Source organism: Arachis hypogaea, chromosome 12 (assembly GCF_003086295.3).
Source record: "Arachis hypogaea cultivar Tifrunner chromosome 12, arahy.Tifrunner.gnm2.J5K5, whole genome shotgun sequence".
In the NCBI taxonomy this organism is placed as follows: Eukaryota; Viridiplantae; Streptophyta; class Magnoliopsida; order Fabales; family Fabaceae; genus Arachis; species Arachis hypogaea.
In genome coordinates this window covers 111,789,204-111,806,576 of record NC_092047.1, presented here as the reverse complement: position 1 = coordinate 111,806,576, position 17,373 = coordinate 111,789,204, and the positions used below count along the sequence as shown (strand labels likewise).

Genomic DNA, 17,373 nt, shown 5'->3' with positions numbered 1-17,373 from the left:
GGTGCAAAAAATTCTGTGCTATATATAAATGATTTTTACTAAGTTTGTGTGATGTGCAAAAATTTTTGTGGGATTTTTTTATATAAATTAAATAATTCTATTATTTACCGATATAAACAATTTTCAACGTTTTTACCAAATTGCGTCGCATCTCATATTTCGTTTACACTGCATTTCGTTTACAGTGAGAACGAAATACGTGTAAAATAAATTCGTTTACACGGTAAATGAAATACATGTAAAATTAATTTGTTTACTGTGTAAAGGAAATACGTAGGATAAATTTTCAGCAGCTATAAACGGACGTGCAACCCATTGTTATTCTTCACAACAAGTTCACTACTTCTCCTACACCTTATTTTTTCGCAAATTAGCCATAATGTCTAGTAGTAGCGGATATTTGGTTGTATGTGTGTATCCCAATTGTCTTATGAGAAATGGTGATAATGAGGTCGTGTTTGAGTGTGAGAATCCCGTGTTGTTGCGCACACAGCGAGTTGCCTCGTTGTCGGAGCTGCATAGTCTGATATTGAGGAACGTCGCTGATAGTGGGAGAAAAGAGGTCGGACGGGTAGGGTATAGGCTACTAGTACTGATGGAAAATGGAAATTTTTTATTTTGTCTGTTTTGGCTGCATGGCGACGAACATGTGCGGCTGATGTTTGACATCCATGGTAGAATCATGGCCGAACAAGTGATGGAGGCATGGAGCTCTCCGCAGAGGTTGGTGATGTTGGTGGTAGTGAATCTGGACAGTCGGACTTTTGTGTAGGATGATCCGCCTCTCGCACCACCGTCCATCCATGTTGCTAGTCCGTTGGATGGCATGGACGTTGACGGTGACGGATCTAACGAGGATTATGTTGCGGATAGCAACGACAGCGATTCGTCACAAGATGATGATGACGAGGAGGAGCTTGTGTACGAGATTCCGGTGGAGCCATCACACCGGTATCTTTTGCCGGCCCGCACCCAATTTCGGGGTTGTCGTCTGTGCCAAGTCATTATCATACATTGGATATGGATGTGGTGCAAGAGAAAAATCCATTTTTCAACACGAGTGAAGACGATTAAAAGTTAGATGGGGGTCTGGAGTTCAAGGTAGGCCACAAATTCAAAAGCAGAGATGCAGTACTGCAGAGGGTGAAGAATTACAGCATCCGTCGAAGTGCAGAGTACCGAGTACTGAAGTCTGATTGATTAAAGTACCATGTGTGTTGCCGACAACACGAAGCAGGCTGCCCTTGGAGTCTCCGCGTCGCTCTCCGACAGAATCTCGGATATTAGTAAATGTAAATGTCATCTATATTCTTAGCCATTACTTTTATGGTAAATGTACACAAACAATGTAGTTTTATTTCTTTAGGGAGGTTCGTAGGGTGGGAAGCGCGCACACGTGTCTAGCTCCCACCGACAGTTGGACAATACTCTCATCTGCCGTGTCATCCTCCGGTGATACAATCCAACCCGTCCGTGAGGATAGCCACCCTATAGGGTACAGTTAGACAAATCTATCACTTCAAACCCTCGTACAGAAAGGTGTGGATAGCAAAGTAGAAGGTAATTGTTCAGATATACAGTGATTGGGAGAAGTCATACAACAAGATGCCGAGGTTACTGCAGACACTACAGAATTATTGTCCCGAAACAGTATGTAATATCAATGTTGTTCCATATTATAATGGTCATCTCCTGGTACGTGATTGCAGTATGTTTGACAAGGTTTTTTAGACATTCCTTGCCTGTGTGAAAGCCTTCAAACACTGCAAGTCATTCATATTCGTCGATGGTACGCATCTGTATAAAAATTATGGTGAAATTTTATTTATGGGAATAACATAGAATGGGAATGGCAACATACTTTCTGTTTGTAATTATGAAATCCGAAATGACAGAGTTATAGTCTTTCTTCTTGACCAATCCGATACAATTTGATAAAAATTTTAAAAAGTTATTTATATCGATAAATAATAGAATTATTTAATTTATATAAAAAAATCTATAATTCAATTCGCTGGTATAATTTTATACATTTAATTTATTATACTTTTCTAATAGAACAAACAACAAAGCCATATACTCGTATATAGTTTTATCATTCAGTCAAACCACAAAATTTATTTGTGTTAGATTCATAATATTTTTTGAAAGAACCCAAAATAAAAAATAATACAAATCTAACACAAGAATAATACAAGAGTACTCTTAATATCATATAGTAATTATCAACAAGCAAATATATCAAATAACATAATAATAGAAATATATTAAAATAAAAAATATAAAAAAAATTTAATATAAAAAATAAAAATTACAAATCATTTAGACTAAAAAAATAATTTTATTATAATCATATATAAGGTACAATAGAATCTTAAATAAAACACAAATTATATATATAATTAGCTAAAACACTAAAATTTACAAATAAAAAATAAGATAAAAAGAGTAAAATGCTAAAATTATATCCAAAAATTTATATCGCTAATAAAAATAACTTTTAAAGATACGAATAATGATTTGAAAATAAAACAACCAATAAATATTATATTTTTTAAAAATAATAAAAAAATTTGGTATTTAATAAACACCTTATCCATTTAATTTCAATTTTTGTAGAGACATTTAAATAACTATTAGTATTTAGAAGGTGCACAAAAAGATTAAAGCAAATTTTGATTTTTAGAATATTTTTTAATTTAAAAAAACTTGATTATTCATAATAAAAAATTGTTTTAAAAAAATTACTTGATATAAAATTACTAAATTTTAAGAATGAAAAGATTTTATTTTTTTAATAATGCTTATAAAAAATTACATTAAAATTTAACTTTTAATTTTTAAAAAAATATATATTTAATATCTATTTATTTTTGTTGCATTTTTTAAAATTTTTAAGATTTATTTGTTATTAGTAACTTTTAGAATTATTTTTGTCAACAATATGCCTTTTTGAGTATTATTTAATAATTTTACCCAAATAAAAAATACTCAAAATGAGAGCTATTGACAACAATTACCGAGACGGACAAACAAAGACACAAAATCGTGTTTGATAGATAAGATGTGTACAGAGACATTGTATCCAATGACACTAAATTAGTGTATTTTATGTCCATCCTAATAAAAAGGATATGAAGACACTAACAACAGATACAACTTATTTTTTATTTTTTTTTTCATTATTCTTGTTAATTTTTTATAATTATATTTTTTATTGTAATATTTTTTCTCAAATTTTTTGAATGAAAAAAATGAGAATAAATTAGATTTTTATAATTTGTTATAGTTTATCACTAAACAGAATATAAAATTTTGTATTTTTATCATTTGTATCTTATTATTAATATCTTGTCTTATCTTATTTTCAAAAATGAATGCAACAATATACAAAATACAAAGGGAAATTTACATAATTAAATTGTTTGACCTCTAAAATTACACAATTGTAATTTTATAAAATAGAAGACATAAATACATTTTTTCATATCTAACCGCTACAGAGACATGTAATCCGCTGCAAGCAGCCGCATATTAAGTTGGTGGTGTGCAATACAGCAATACAGAAATCACTAGAGACAGTGGTTTTTATTGAAGGGGTTTGTGGGGATGCGAGCGTAAACCGCTGGAAGCAGTAGCGATTTACGTTGAGTGGACATATTTTATGGTGACCAAGCTGAAACACCACATCTTAATAAATAAAAATTAATTTTTTATTTTTTTTCATTGATAAATAGAGAGTATTCAAATTTTCTTTTGGAGTTTAAAATAATAAAAAAATTTAGACTTAGTTAATAGTCAATGATACCCATAAAACATTTTTATTGAGAAAAAAATTTAGAATTTAAAAAAAAAATGGTCTTTTTAAAGATTTTTTTTCTTATAAAATTATAAAGTTAAGCTCTCCTTAAAATTCAACCTAACTTTGCTTCATTTTATATATATTTCTTACCTTACCGTTCACATACGTGATATTTAATCCTTCTCATGTATTATTCATGATGTCGTGGTTTATTTGGCATAGCATCAAGGAACTTTTGTTAAGCACCAATTTTTGTTATCCTTCTTAAATTTCTAACAAACTTTTGTCTTTTATATTTGTTATTTGTTATATATACGATAATAAAGTATATAAGTTAGAAAAATGTTAAAGCAATCAGAATTTATTAATTTTATTATATATTTTTAAATATTAATAATTAAAAATAATAAATTTTAATAATTTTTAAATATTTTTTATTTTTTAATTTTTATTTTATTTTTCAAAAAGCTATATCTTTTTCATTTAAATAATATTAAAAATTTAATTTTTTATAAAAAAATTAATTTATAATATTAACATATATGTCCACTCAACGTAAACTGCTACTGACTACTGTCTTCAGTGGTTTACGCTCGTAATCTCATACACATAAAACGTTATTGCCAGTAGCGGTTATACACAAGCCTCCTTCAACATAAATCGCTACTGTCTCTAGCGAATTCTGTATTGCACTCCACCAATATAATCTGCGGCTGCTTGCAGCGGATTACGTGTCTCTGTAAACCGCTACTGCCAATAGCGATTTCTATAAAGATATAAAAAAATATATTTATGTCTTCTACTTTATAAAGTTGCAATTATATAATTTTGGAGGTCAAACAATTCAATTATGTAAATTACCCAAATAAAAAATTAACTAAAATTTATGTTAAAGTGGACTATTCTGTATAAAAACGAAAATTCTATTTCCTTTTCTTTCTCTTACCCTATAATTACTCTTTCATTCTCTGACTCTCTCAGCCACCCTCAAAAAATTTGATTAGGATATTAATAAATAGGTGCAGACCTATAAAGAGACAGCCTCCAAAATGGATTTAGGTCTCACTAAGAAGAGAAAATAAGTCCAATATTTTTATTTAAGCTATTTATAATATATTGACTTAAAATAATATTTGATTACATATTATTTATTGAATTTTTTTATTGATATTTTATCATATGAGGTGCATAAATTATAAATTATATGTTATAAAATTTATTCTTGAAAATTTTGTAATTAAACTTTTATTAATATAGTATATAAGAATAACAATTACACGAAACAAAAAAAATCCTTAAATAGAATTATTATGTGTGAAAATCAAAGCAACCTACAATCCTACATGATGGATATTGCAAGAGACAAAGACAACAATCACAACATTACGCAATGGTAGGACACTTGTGACTTTTGGTATTTATAACCATTGAAGCGGTAACAGAAGAAAAAAAAAGAAAAAGAAAAAAACGAAGACAAACCATCACCTCAACTTAACACTATACTTTCTTCTTCAAGCTTAAATCTTTTTCTCTGCTTTTCCATGGCTAGGAACAAGGTTATCCAATCATATTCCTTTTTTCCTTTTTTGTATAAAAGAAATAACTTTTCCATTTTCATTGCCAAACTTTAGTCACATAGAGGTTTTGGCCTTTTGGGTTTTTCTGCTCTAATAAAAAGATGAATAACAGAAACCCATTTTTAAAAAATTCAAACTTTAATATGTATTTTGCTTATAATGATCACAGGAAGCTTTGGTTTTGCTGCTTGATGTGGGTCAATCCATGCATTCTGTTATTCCTGTAATTGAGAAGCTTTGTTCCATGCTTGTGCAGAAGAAGGTCTTCTATTCATTACTCCTATTGTTATTCTTCACCCACCTTGAGTTTTATTTTTGTTTAGTTGCAACATGCAACAATAACATTGCATGACCCTTTTCGTGTTTTTCTTTTAATTTATGCGCAGCTGATCTACAACAGGCATGATAAAGTGGGAGTTGTGTTATTTGGGACAAAAGGTTCTTACTTTGATCCTTATGATGTAAACAAAAGTTGTAGTGTACAATGTTCTCTTGGCATTTTTTTACATAATTTGGTGTTAAGTTTTGCACCGAAACAATAATAAGAATTCAGCATTTTCTAGCTTGAAAATGTTTGATCCTCTTCAACATTCTTCTAACTACTAAATAAAGAAAGAATTACTTGTTTTTTAAAATTTGAAGACATTGAGAGTATCTACAATTCTACATTTTAGTATTTAGGAGGATATATGGCAATGCTTTTGTGATACTATATCATTACTCTCACTATTGATTTTAGTATTTTAGTATTTGATCTCTCACCATTGATTTCATAGGTGAGACCAATAATAAATATGAAAGAGAAACTATTCAAGGGTAGAAGATCACACTTTACTCTCTAAAGTGAAATTCAAACTTTAGAGGATCCAAATCCCGATATATAAGTGGATTGTTGTATGATCAAATGGGGCTATTGTTTTTCTATCATGGATAGTAGTTATTGAACGGCTGATAGTAGATTAGTAGAGGTAGAACTCAATAAACATCCCTTGATTAACTTTTAGTAATGATACTGTGATTTTGCTTCTCATTCTTGGGAATCTTCACACTGTCTGTGTTTAATTGTAATGAGTTTTTGCCATATTGATTTACCATTGTTGATGTTACTTATGCTATTCATATTGTCATGTACAATCTTCACACTATTGCTGTTTGTTTACTTTGATTCAGTGAGTTATCTTATTTTTTTTGTAACGAAGTTTGATCAAATTTAAAGGCCTCCCTCACCTGTGTTTACCTTCAAATTTTCAGAAACTTGTAACGAACTTACTTTGGAAGTTGGTGGTTATCGACATGTCGTGGTTTTGAAAAATCTTAAAGATGTGGATGGAGATATGGTTGAGGCTTTACAAAAACTGCCCCGAGGAACTAAAGATGGAGATTGTATCCGCAGAGCAATTGGTTTCATACTGTTGAAGCTTTTACTTGTTCAATGTTATGTTTTCCTAGTTGCTACTGATTAATAACCAGACCCTTTATAAATAAAAGTACACTTTGTGCAAGTTCTTTGACTTTAGACTATAATATTACATTAATTTATGACTCATGTGACAAATATTTTGTTCCATTACTATACTGTCTTTTTACCTTTTTGTGGATACCTTAATTCTGATATTAGTTCTTGATGCTATTGTTGTTGGCTTGGATATGCTGATAAAAATGTATCCTAAAGCTAATAAGGTGAAGAAACGACTCTGTCTTATTACGAATGCACAATGTCCAATAAAAGCATCTATGGAAGGAACAAAAGAAGAGCAAGTTACCACCATTGCTAAACAAATGTCTGTCCATGGCACAAGGATGGAAAGCATAATTGTGAGAGGAAAGCTTTGTCAGAAGAAGGCAAATAAGACTACAGCGAATGAGAATCATCGCCTTTTAAATATCTTTTCAGAGGAAACTTCTACAAGGATAGTGTATGTGGGGAATCCAGTTTCTTTGTTTGGTGCTCTTAAAACCCAGAATAAATCCCCACATACAGTTTTCAGAGGTGATCTTGAGCTAAGCTCAAACATGAAGATCAAGGTAAGAACTGTGGTATGATGTATAACATAAGTTCAATTTCTAGGCCTATGATGAAAATGTTTTTGATGTGTCATTGTTCGTTGTATTCATTTTTTTTACTCAATCCACCATTGATGATAAACCATTTGTTAAAGTAAAAGTTTCTCATTTCCATTGTTATATTAATTTAATTTTTAATAGGTAATGGGCCTATTTACTCTCTGTAAATAAATGATTATGAGTATTTCTAGATCATCCTAAAGTAAATAATTGATAAAAAATTGATAATTTCAATATCTTGGAATCTTAAAATGTAGTCAATTCTTACTTTACTTAATAATTAGGAGAATGATCAATGGAAGGATAATTGTTTTTCAATGATGATTGAATGCTCTAAGTTTGAGTTATCCATGGGCAATATGAACCTTTATCCCTGATTAAGTTGGATACTTTGAGCCATGGTGAACTGAGGATACTACTGTTTTTGTTTGCTTCTGTGCTGTGATTTGTGCTGCAAATACATGTTTTATCAGACTAATGATCCACTTATTGTATAAGTGTTTTATAGATTTTATATCTTGTCTAAGTCTATTATCGAGACAAATTTTATACCTATAATTATGAAAATATATAAGATTTATTAGTCTATTAGTTTAAAAAACTCATATTTTTATGATGAAATAATGTCATTTCTATTTATTATTTCAACAACCATGTCATATAAATATTATGTCTTGTCAATTATATTTTATTTCATACAATTAAGTTGTTTATAATTTTTTTTTATTTTTTGCATTCTATTTATATGTTTGTATATATTAATGTTATTTCTATTCTTCAGCTGTTTGTGACATAAATTGATATTTTTTAATCCCTACGTAGATTTTTTTTTAATTTCCTACTATTCTTTAGAGTAATATGTTTTACATTGATTAATCCTTGGAATAAAATTCTCTAGAGAATTAGAATTCTATTTCATGTTTTGGTATAAAAAAATAGCATTGATTTCAATTCTAATGAGATTTCAATTCTACTGTTTTTGTTTGCTTCTGTGTTGTGCTTTGTGAAAATAAGTATCATATTTCTGGTATTGATTCAATTTTGGCTACTGCAATTTGCTATTTTGTTTGTGGTTATTTAAATCCAGTTGTGTGCAAAGAACAACATTGTAGAATTGATGATTACTTATTCATGTTTTCATGAAAACTTCCATGATAATCAGGTATGGGTGTATAAGAAAACAATAGAAGAGCTTCCCAATCTAAAGAAATGTTACGAATTTCCTGATATAGCTGTCCCTTCAGATCAAAGGGTCAGAGGTTATCATTATGGTCCTCAAATAGTTCCTATATCGAAGGTCGCGTTGGATGCTGTTAAGTTCAAACCTGAAAAGGGTGTTAAGCTTCTAGGATTTACTAATTCTTCTAATGTATTGAGGTAAAGATCATGTATACAAATATGCTTCATTTGATTTGAGTTTGCTAATGGAGAGTTCTTAATCATTATTCTATTTTCTCTTGTCCTACAATGTCTATTAAAGACACCACTACATGAAAGATGTCAATATCTTCATACCTGAACCGGAAAATAAGAAAGCCATGGTTGCGCTTTCTGCGCTAGCAAGGGCTATGAAGGAAATGAATAAGTTGGCGATACTACGTTGTGTGTGGCGACGGGGACAAACCAAAGTTGTTATTGGGGTCCTGATTCCGAATATATCTGATAAAGAAAATATTGTGAGTTTTGTCAATCTTCTTTTTTCATTTTTTAAGTTGGTTTACTTTCCCTACCTTGATTTGTTTTAAAATGACTTAACATATTCCAAGATCATGCTGTTGCAGCCTGATTCATTTTACTTCAATGTACTTCCTTTCGCCGAGGATGTGCGAGAGTTCCAGTTCCCTTCTTTTAGTAAGTTCCCAGCAGCACTACAGCCGAATCAGCAGCAGCTAGAGGCAGCATCTAACTTAGTAGAAATGCTTGATCTTGCACCATGTGGAAAAGAGAAAGCTTTGCTACCTGATCTTACACCAAATCCAGTCCTAGAGGCATGAATTCGCCCCATTTGTTTGTTTCTAGTTTATTTCCTACCTTTTTATTCTGTTTATTTTCATGTTTCAATTCTCTGTTGACTTTATTTTTTCTAAGAAGGATATGATTTTGACAAGTGGATCTTAAAACACACATTCATAAATCTTTTCAGCGCTTTTATCGTTGTCTTGAGCTGAAGTCGAAGAATCCAGGTGCTGCAGTACCCCCTATTGACGAGACACTCAAGAAAATTACAGAGCCTGATTCTAACCTGGTTTTGAAAAACAAGTCTGTGATAGACTCATTTCGGAGGTGTTTCGAGCCAAATGAAAATCCCAGGGTAAGAATGTACACTTTGCTCTTAGTTGTTATGGTCTGCAAACATAAACAACTTTTACATTCAAAATATCTTGCAGCATAAGAAATTGAGGCGTTTATTGCTTGAGAAGAGTTCTTCTAGCGAAGAAGATGGCAATGGAGACATTACCCCACTGCCTTCGAATCTCATCGAAGGTAAAGTCGAGAGCATCTGCAATCCTACTCCACCCCAAGTTTTTGAAGCCATGTCTGGAAGCAGAAATACTCAAGACTCTGTTGTGAAAGCAATCAATGATACGAGAAACAAAATATTTGAACTGATCGATGAATCAAATGATGGTGATAACTATCCTGAAGCATTGGAATGTTTAACAGCACTTCAAAAGAAGTGCATTGTTGATCAAGTTATCTATCTTACTTCTTATCACACTTTCAATCATCACTTTATATGTTAACTTTTTTATTTGAGGTTCATCTTTATATAACTGGTTAAACTTATCTGCATTTTCTCTGAAGGAATCAGAACAGTTCAACAATTTCCTTTGCCGTCTTTGGAACTTCAATAGAAACCTTCATAATTTCTGTGGATATCTTGCTTCTAGAGGACTCACCTTGATCCCCAAAGCAGATTTTTTGGACAGGTTTTTGCATTGTTTTACTTCCTTTGCTTGCATCTTGCATGATTCATTCATTGTTCATTTAATTTTTTTTTTCATAACTCAGTGTTGTGTTTCACCTTACAGCCAAGTTACTGAAAAAGATGAGCCAAAAGTTGAATGATTCCTCAGGTGGATGTGCTGAAATGGGTAGAGCTTTTTGATAATCATTTGTTAAAAATTAGAATAGATTGTCTAATACAGTTATATAAACATTTGTTTTGGAACATTTGGCAAAGTTTGTTTTGGAACATTAGGTTATAGCACTTGATTTTATTAATGAGAAATAAGCAAATAGAAAACTTGATATATAATTTATATTTCTTGAGGGTTTTGAATTTAACAAGCAAATACATGTTTTATCATACTAATGATCCACTTATTGTATAAGTGTTTTATTGATTTTATATCTTGTCTAAATCTATTATCGGGACAAATTTTATACCTATACTTATGAAAATATATAAGATTTATTAGTCTATTAGTTTAAAAAACTCATATTTTTATAATTAAGTAATATCATTTTCATTTATTATTTCAACAACTATGTCATATAAATATTATGTCTTGTCAATTATATTTTATTTCGTACAATTTATTTGTTTATAAATTTTTTTGTATTCTATTTATATGTTTGCATATATTAATGTTATTTTTATTCTTTAGACATTTGTGACATAAATTGATATTTTTTAATTTCTACTTAGAATTTTTTTTTAATTTCCTACTATTCTTTAGAGTAATATGTTTTACATTGATTAATCCTTGGAATAGAATTCTCTAGAGAATTAAAATTCTATTTCATATTTTGGTATAAAAAATAGCACTGATCTCAATTCTAATAAGATTTCAATTCTCATGTTAAGGCTATATATAAATTAGACTAAAATAAGTTTGATTTTTAATTCCATTTGATTTGTTCCTCTTTATATCCCATTTTGTGGAATTGCTCAAACACCCACACTTTATCAAAATAAAAAAAAAAGAAAAGAAAAAGGAATTCCTTAACAAAAATTGGAGAAAAAATAGATAACAAAAATGGCAGAATACGAAAAAAGAAAAGAAAAAGGAATTCCTTAACAAAAATTGGAGAAAAAATAGATAACAAAAATGGCAGAATACGAAGTGTGAAGGCAAACAATTGAAGAAAAAAAGCGCAGCAACGAAGAAGAAAATTCACAGTGAAGTGAACGATGAACCAACAAAAGATTTCTTAACATGAAATTTTTTTTATTTTTGTTTCGAAGATTTGTAACTTTTACTATTATTTAATTGTGGCTAATTAAACAGTTTTAATATTAAAAATTATACTTTAAATAATATCTATATAATTTTAATACATGATGAAGGTACAAATTGGATGTATTGGTTTTGCATAATTATAACAAATTGGATCGAACTTAGATTATCCTAAATTCTAAATCCTAGAAAACTTAAAAAATCTTAGAAAATTTTAAAATTTCTAAAAAATATCTCTGAAAAATCCTAAAAAATCCATTGTATTATCATACCAATCGATTAAATACGAAAATACTTTAATCACGTACAAAATTCAATCGATTTTGTTACCAAACTAATCGATTGAATTTTGAGAAAACTCGCTCTACAGCACAATTCAATAGCATTGTGTTACCATGCCAATCGATTAAATAAGAAAATATCCTTATTGCTTTGTGAAATTCAATCGATTGGACAACACTACCAATCGATTGAATAAGAAAAAACTTATATTCGATAGTGCAATTCAATCGATTGTGTTGTACGTTCGATCTATTAAATTACCAAGGAACACGATTTTCATGGCGTTTACAGAAAAAATTCGTTCGCATTGGCAAAATATTTATTAATAGAAGATCTATTTTATTGTTTATTTTTCTAATCATTAATAAAAATAATAGATAAATAATAAAGTAATAATTTATAAAATAGAGGATAGACTTAATAATTAAATAATATATAAAGAATTATATAATATTTTAAATTTTTAAAAATTAAATAATGAGTAATTTACGATTTATTATATTTATTGAGAATTTTATTTAAAAAAATATTTTTTTTTAAAATAATTAAATAAATTGTACGATACTTTGAATTTAAATTTATTAGATTTCTTAAATAATTTTTATTATGATGAGTTATTTCGAAAAAGATAAAAAAATTTTTAATTATTATTATTATTATTATTATTATTATTATTATTATTATTATTAAAAAGTTCAAAAAAAAAAAATACAAAGTGGCCGAAGCCACAAGAAAACAAAAGGAAGAATGAAATGTGGCTTGTATGCATGAAATTATATACATGATCATGACACATATACTTCTTTCATTTAATAATTAATAACACTTGGTTATAAATTATTATCAATCACCTTTCTTTCTTTAATTTGACCACCGAACTAAGCTTAAGGAAAATAAGAGAAAGAGAGACGGTGGGTGAGGGAGGGAAACCGTGACTTCCTTAATTTTTCGGCTTCGATTTTTTAGATTCGTAATTCCAATAAAAAATTTAATCCGATAAAAATATTTCTCTTTTTTTATATATTGGCGTTACTTTTATTCGATAGAAGTTGACAGTAATGTAGCTTCTCTTCCTCTTGAGTTCGGTCAATTGGAGTTTTAGGAGGCACAAAAAATTTTTGCCATTTTCTTTTTCAGCAGTTCGGTCAAAATTTCTTCGAAAATCCCGTTGGTTTGATTTCATACGAAGGTAGGATTTTGGTAATTTTAATATGAATTAAATATATTCTTGATGTGTGATTATTGGTTTGATGACTATTGTTTGAGTTTGAATGAGTTTATGTTGAATTATTGTTGTTGCTTGTGATTTGTTGGTTTGGCTATAAAGAATAGCTCAGCTGTGATTATTTTAATGATTTTGAAACTGTTGTGATATGGTATTTTGAAAAAAAATGATAAAATTTGGTGGTTGAAAAATTAAATTAAAAGTTGAGAAAAATCGGTAACTGAAAGACTCGAAAACGGATTAAAATACAAGTAATATTTTGAAAGGAAAGGGTTAAGGGTTTCGGTTTTGGTATAAAAAAAAGATTAGTAATTACATTTTATTCTTGAAGGGTAATATTGTGTTTGTTTTTTTTGAAATAAATAGTGCTCAACACAACAAGGTGGAGCAGCAGAACATAAGTAATAGGCTACTAAACGTACAGACCACCATGGGTCAACACAAAAGTAAAGTACCCCTAGTCATCTTCGGCATTGCCATCAACAACCAGGAGGTTCACCACCAAACCACTCGTCGGAGAGCATAAAGGATCTGTTTATTATTTCCATCACCCCTTAGCCTTTATTATTGAAGACTCTACCATTCCTTTCTGTCCAAATTGCCCAAATAACAGCAAAAAACCCAATCAACCACCGCTTCCGCTCATTCTTTCTTTTGAAGCATTCGACCAGCTTTCAAAATGTTGCTTTATTGTACCCGGCATAGCCCATATCCTTCCAAGAGCGAATAGCCATGCACACCACACCTGCCAAGTGATCTCACAGCCAATAAATAGATGATAAGCAGATTCAACAGACTTACAACATAAAACATACATATTATCATGCTGGTCAATGACTCCTAATTTGCATAGCCTCTCCTTAGTATTCACCCTCTCAACCAAAATAAACCATGAAAATAACTCAACCTTTGGTGGAGCAAAACCCCTCCAAATAGCGCTAGTGAAGCTATAGCTCGCAATTTTCTCCGGGAGTGCTGCTTCCTGCATTACCTGCACAAAGGAATTAGTAGTAAAAATACCAGTTTTATCATATTTCCAAACCACCCTGTCCTCCCTCTCAGTTGTTATTCTAACTGACTGCAAGACCTCATGGAGTTGGTGTAAGAGCTCCAGCTCCCACTGAAATAATTCTCTCCTCCACTGGAAACTCCAGATCCATTCTAACCCATCCCAAAACCCGCACTCTCCTATAACAGATCCTGTGAGATTTGAGACCGAAAAAAGTCTTGGGAACATCTCTTTCAACCTTCCACCAGGCAACCAGATATCCTCCCAGAACTTGATTGTTCTGCCATTTCCTACATCCATAGATAACCCTCTGATCATCTTTTCTCTGATATGTGGCTCCCTGATCTGGAGCTGACAGATATCTCTCCAAGGGCCCCCTCTTGAAAGAATAGGCTGACCACACAGCATTACAGAGGGATTCATGCTGTTACAAGAGCAAACTACTCTCTTCCATAAGGGGCAATCCTCTTTCGAAAACCTCCACCACCACTTGAATAAAAGGGCTGTATTCCTAACCACTGCATCTCCCACTCCTAACCCACCCGCCTTTCTAGGAGCCATCACTATCTCCCATCTCACTAGTGGCATCCCTAATTTCCCATCCTCCTTACTCCACAAGAACCGTCTTTGCAGTGAGATCAACTTTTCTGCTACTGCCTTTGGCATCTTATACAGGTAATTGAGGTACATTTTGTAATTGTATAAGATTCTGGATAATAAATAAAGTACGAGAGTAAAAATAGGTATTTTATAAAAGTTTAGAGTTATATTTATAAATATGAAAATAAGTGAGGGTTCAAATATAGTTTTATAAAATATTAAGGTTAAAAATATAATATTAAAAAATTCATAATTTAAAAAATAATTAATAAAAATTTAAAAATAAAATTTTATAAACTACATTTCAAGAATATATATATATATAATATTAGTTATTTACTATTTAAATTATTCTATTTTTATTATTATTAACATTTTATTACGAATATTAAGTGGTAGAAATATTATCTATCTACTTAATATACTAAAACTGGGTTTTTCCCCAGCTACTAAAGGTGACGTGTCGATCTCTCATGCCTCCGTTTTCCCTCCAAAACGAATAATTTTTTTCTATTCTAAATTATTTTATTGTAATTATATTATAATTAATACTAAATGAATAATATATAATTATACTAATTTAGCAACATATCTTCATTATAATTATATCAAATCAATATTTAATGCACTATTAAACTACTTATCAATTATCAATTAAAAATACTTTTAATAATTTTAATGATAATAATAATATCAATAATAGTAATAATAATAATAATAAATCTTTGTTATTCAATTCACGTATATCAAATAATTTTTATAAATTATTTTATAAAAAATATCTTTAATATAATTATATTATAATTAATATTTAATAAATAATATATAATTATACTAATTTAGAAACATATCTTCATTATAATTGTATCAAATCAAAATTTAATGCATTATTAAAAAATTACCTTAATAATAGATAATTTACATATTTATTTTTGTTTTACTAAAGTCTATATATAGTGTTTTCCTGTGGTACATGAATTTAAATTTGAGAGTCAATTTATAATTTTATATTTAGTGTTTTTTTTTACTACTTCATAGAATAAGAATGTATTCTTTGTTTTTTATTGAAGTTGATCCTTTTAAAGTACAATTTATAATTTTTTATAATATTTTTCATATACTCATTCTATTATATTATTCTTTTGATAATTTTTTTTTTGTTATTACTCTAAGTTATTCTTATCGTCTAATGTTCCAGTTCGATTGTCTTTTGCTACAATCATTTATAATGCATCACATCCATGAAATACCTCATCGAGTTGTCTTCACTGATTCGGGTTCCAACTACATGAATGTAAGAGTTCAAAGAAGAGGCAATAGTCTCTACTTTACCGAAGGATGGTTGGATCTACTCACCTATTATGACCAACCCAATGGAATGTGGTTAAAGTTAGATTTTTTAGGAGGAGCTTGATTTTTTATTGAGGAATTGCATCCACGTAACTTTATAGGGCAAGTTCAAGTTCCATCCCCTCCATGCTTTTTACGTCTGCCCGAAAATCTTCGAAGTGGAGCACATAATGAAATTGAATTCCCTCAATTTCAGTTCAGTTTTGCTAAATTCGTGACAAATTCAGATATGCAATTTCAACGATTGGTAATATATTTAAATTTTCTTAGTTTAAGCTGTTCATTATTAGAATAATTTTTTAACATATTTTGATTTTTTTTCAGAAATTACCAGCTTTTTTTTGCATGCATGCAATGCCATTGAGGGGGAATAAGAGTTAGTTTGGTTTCTCGGTGTGGCAATTCTATACCTTACCGCATTGCATGGATAGCGGATGATGAAGCTTATTTAACAAGAGGATGGTCTGATTTTGCATGAATTCTAAATATTGAAACTTACGATATTATTTCAGTTGGTTGTCGTTACAAGAATGATTCTATACTATAGGTGACTAAGGACTAGAATAGGTTCAATATTGTTTAGGTAATTTGGTTTTACTATTAGTATTTGATTAAATTATAATTATAGAGTTTTAAATTATTGCCTCAATTTATATATTACGATTATTTTTTGTGGATGTGCTATTTTTAAATAATTTAATAAAATAAAATAGTGTCAGATATTATTAAGTTTATTTTTATCCTTATTTTTTTATTTGTATTTTCATTATAATTATTAATAATAGTATTATTATCTGGGTAAATAATATAATTTCAAATTATTACTTGAAATATAAATAATATATGGAAATCTATTGAGTAAATCAATGATTTTGCACCTTAATAATTTGACAATTATTACTCCATTAACCAGTTAATTAAATTAGTAATAACAATTTCCAATTTCAAGTTTTGTATATTAAGTAGTTATTAAAAACTGGGTAATAACGATTTACACGGGAAAATCATTGATAAATTCAATTAACCATATAGAAGATAATATACTAATAGTTTTAGTATATTATTTATGGCAAGCGAAATTATTTCCTCAGATTTTCTATTAAAATTAAAATTAGTAATAGTTTAAAAAAAGGTTTATTAATAAAATTACTAATAGTCACATTTTTATACACATGATATATGTTTTCTATATATTATTTAAAAAATATAATAAAACATGAATAATGAATGAGTATGTTATTTCTTCGATTAGCTAATTAATGTAAAATCGAGTACCTTTT

The 17,373-nt window shown here is 29.4% G+C and overlaps 1 protein-coding gene across 2 annotated transcripts; it reads left to right on the top strand.

Annotated features, from left to right (window-relative positions):
* The first annotated feature begins 5,175 nt into the window (after positions 1-5,175).
* LOC112728298 (ATP-dependent DNA helicase 2 subunit KU80) lies at positions 5,176-10,702 on the top strand. Of its 2 annotated transcripts, none has more exons than XM_025778376.3 (12): positions 5,176-5,358; positions 5,549-5,641; positions 5,766-5,817; positions 6,631-6,762; positions 6,998-7,404; positions 8,606-8,820; positions 8,924-9,119; positions 9,225-9,431; positions 9,587-9,754; positions 9,831-10,136; positions 10,249-10,373; positions 10,476-10,702. In XM_025778376.3, the coding sequence occupies exons 1-12, from the start codon at positions 5,344-5,346 to the stop codon at positions 10,510-10,512; spliced, it is 1,953 nt and encodes a 650-aa protein (XP_025634161.1). In that variant the 5' UTR covers positions 5,176-5,343; the 3' UTR covers positions 10,513-10,702. The 2 variants fall into 2 exon arrangements, with proteins under 2 accessions (XP_025634161.1, XP_025634160.1); XM_025778375.3 differs by having other exon boundaries at positions 5,198-5,358; positions 9,210-9,431.
* Positions 10,703-17,373: the final 6,671 nt, after the last annotated feature.

What these genes read in the sequence shown, in the direction of transcription:
- LOC112728298 (XM_025778375.3), top strand. An exon ending in TATCTGATAAAGAAAATATT is followed by an intron (nt 9,120 to 9,209) that starts GTGAGTTTTGTC and finishes ACATATTCCAAG; the next exon opens with ATCATGCTGTTGCAGCCTGA. An exon ending in AGAAGTGCATTGTTGATCAA is followed by an intron (nt 10,137 to 10,248) that starts GTTATCTATCTT and finishes TTTTCTCTGAAG; the next exon opens with GAATCAGAACAGTTCAACAA.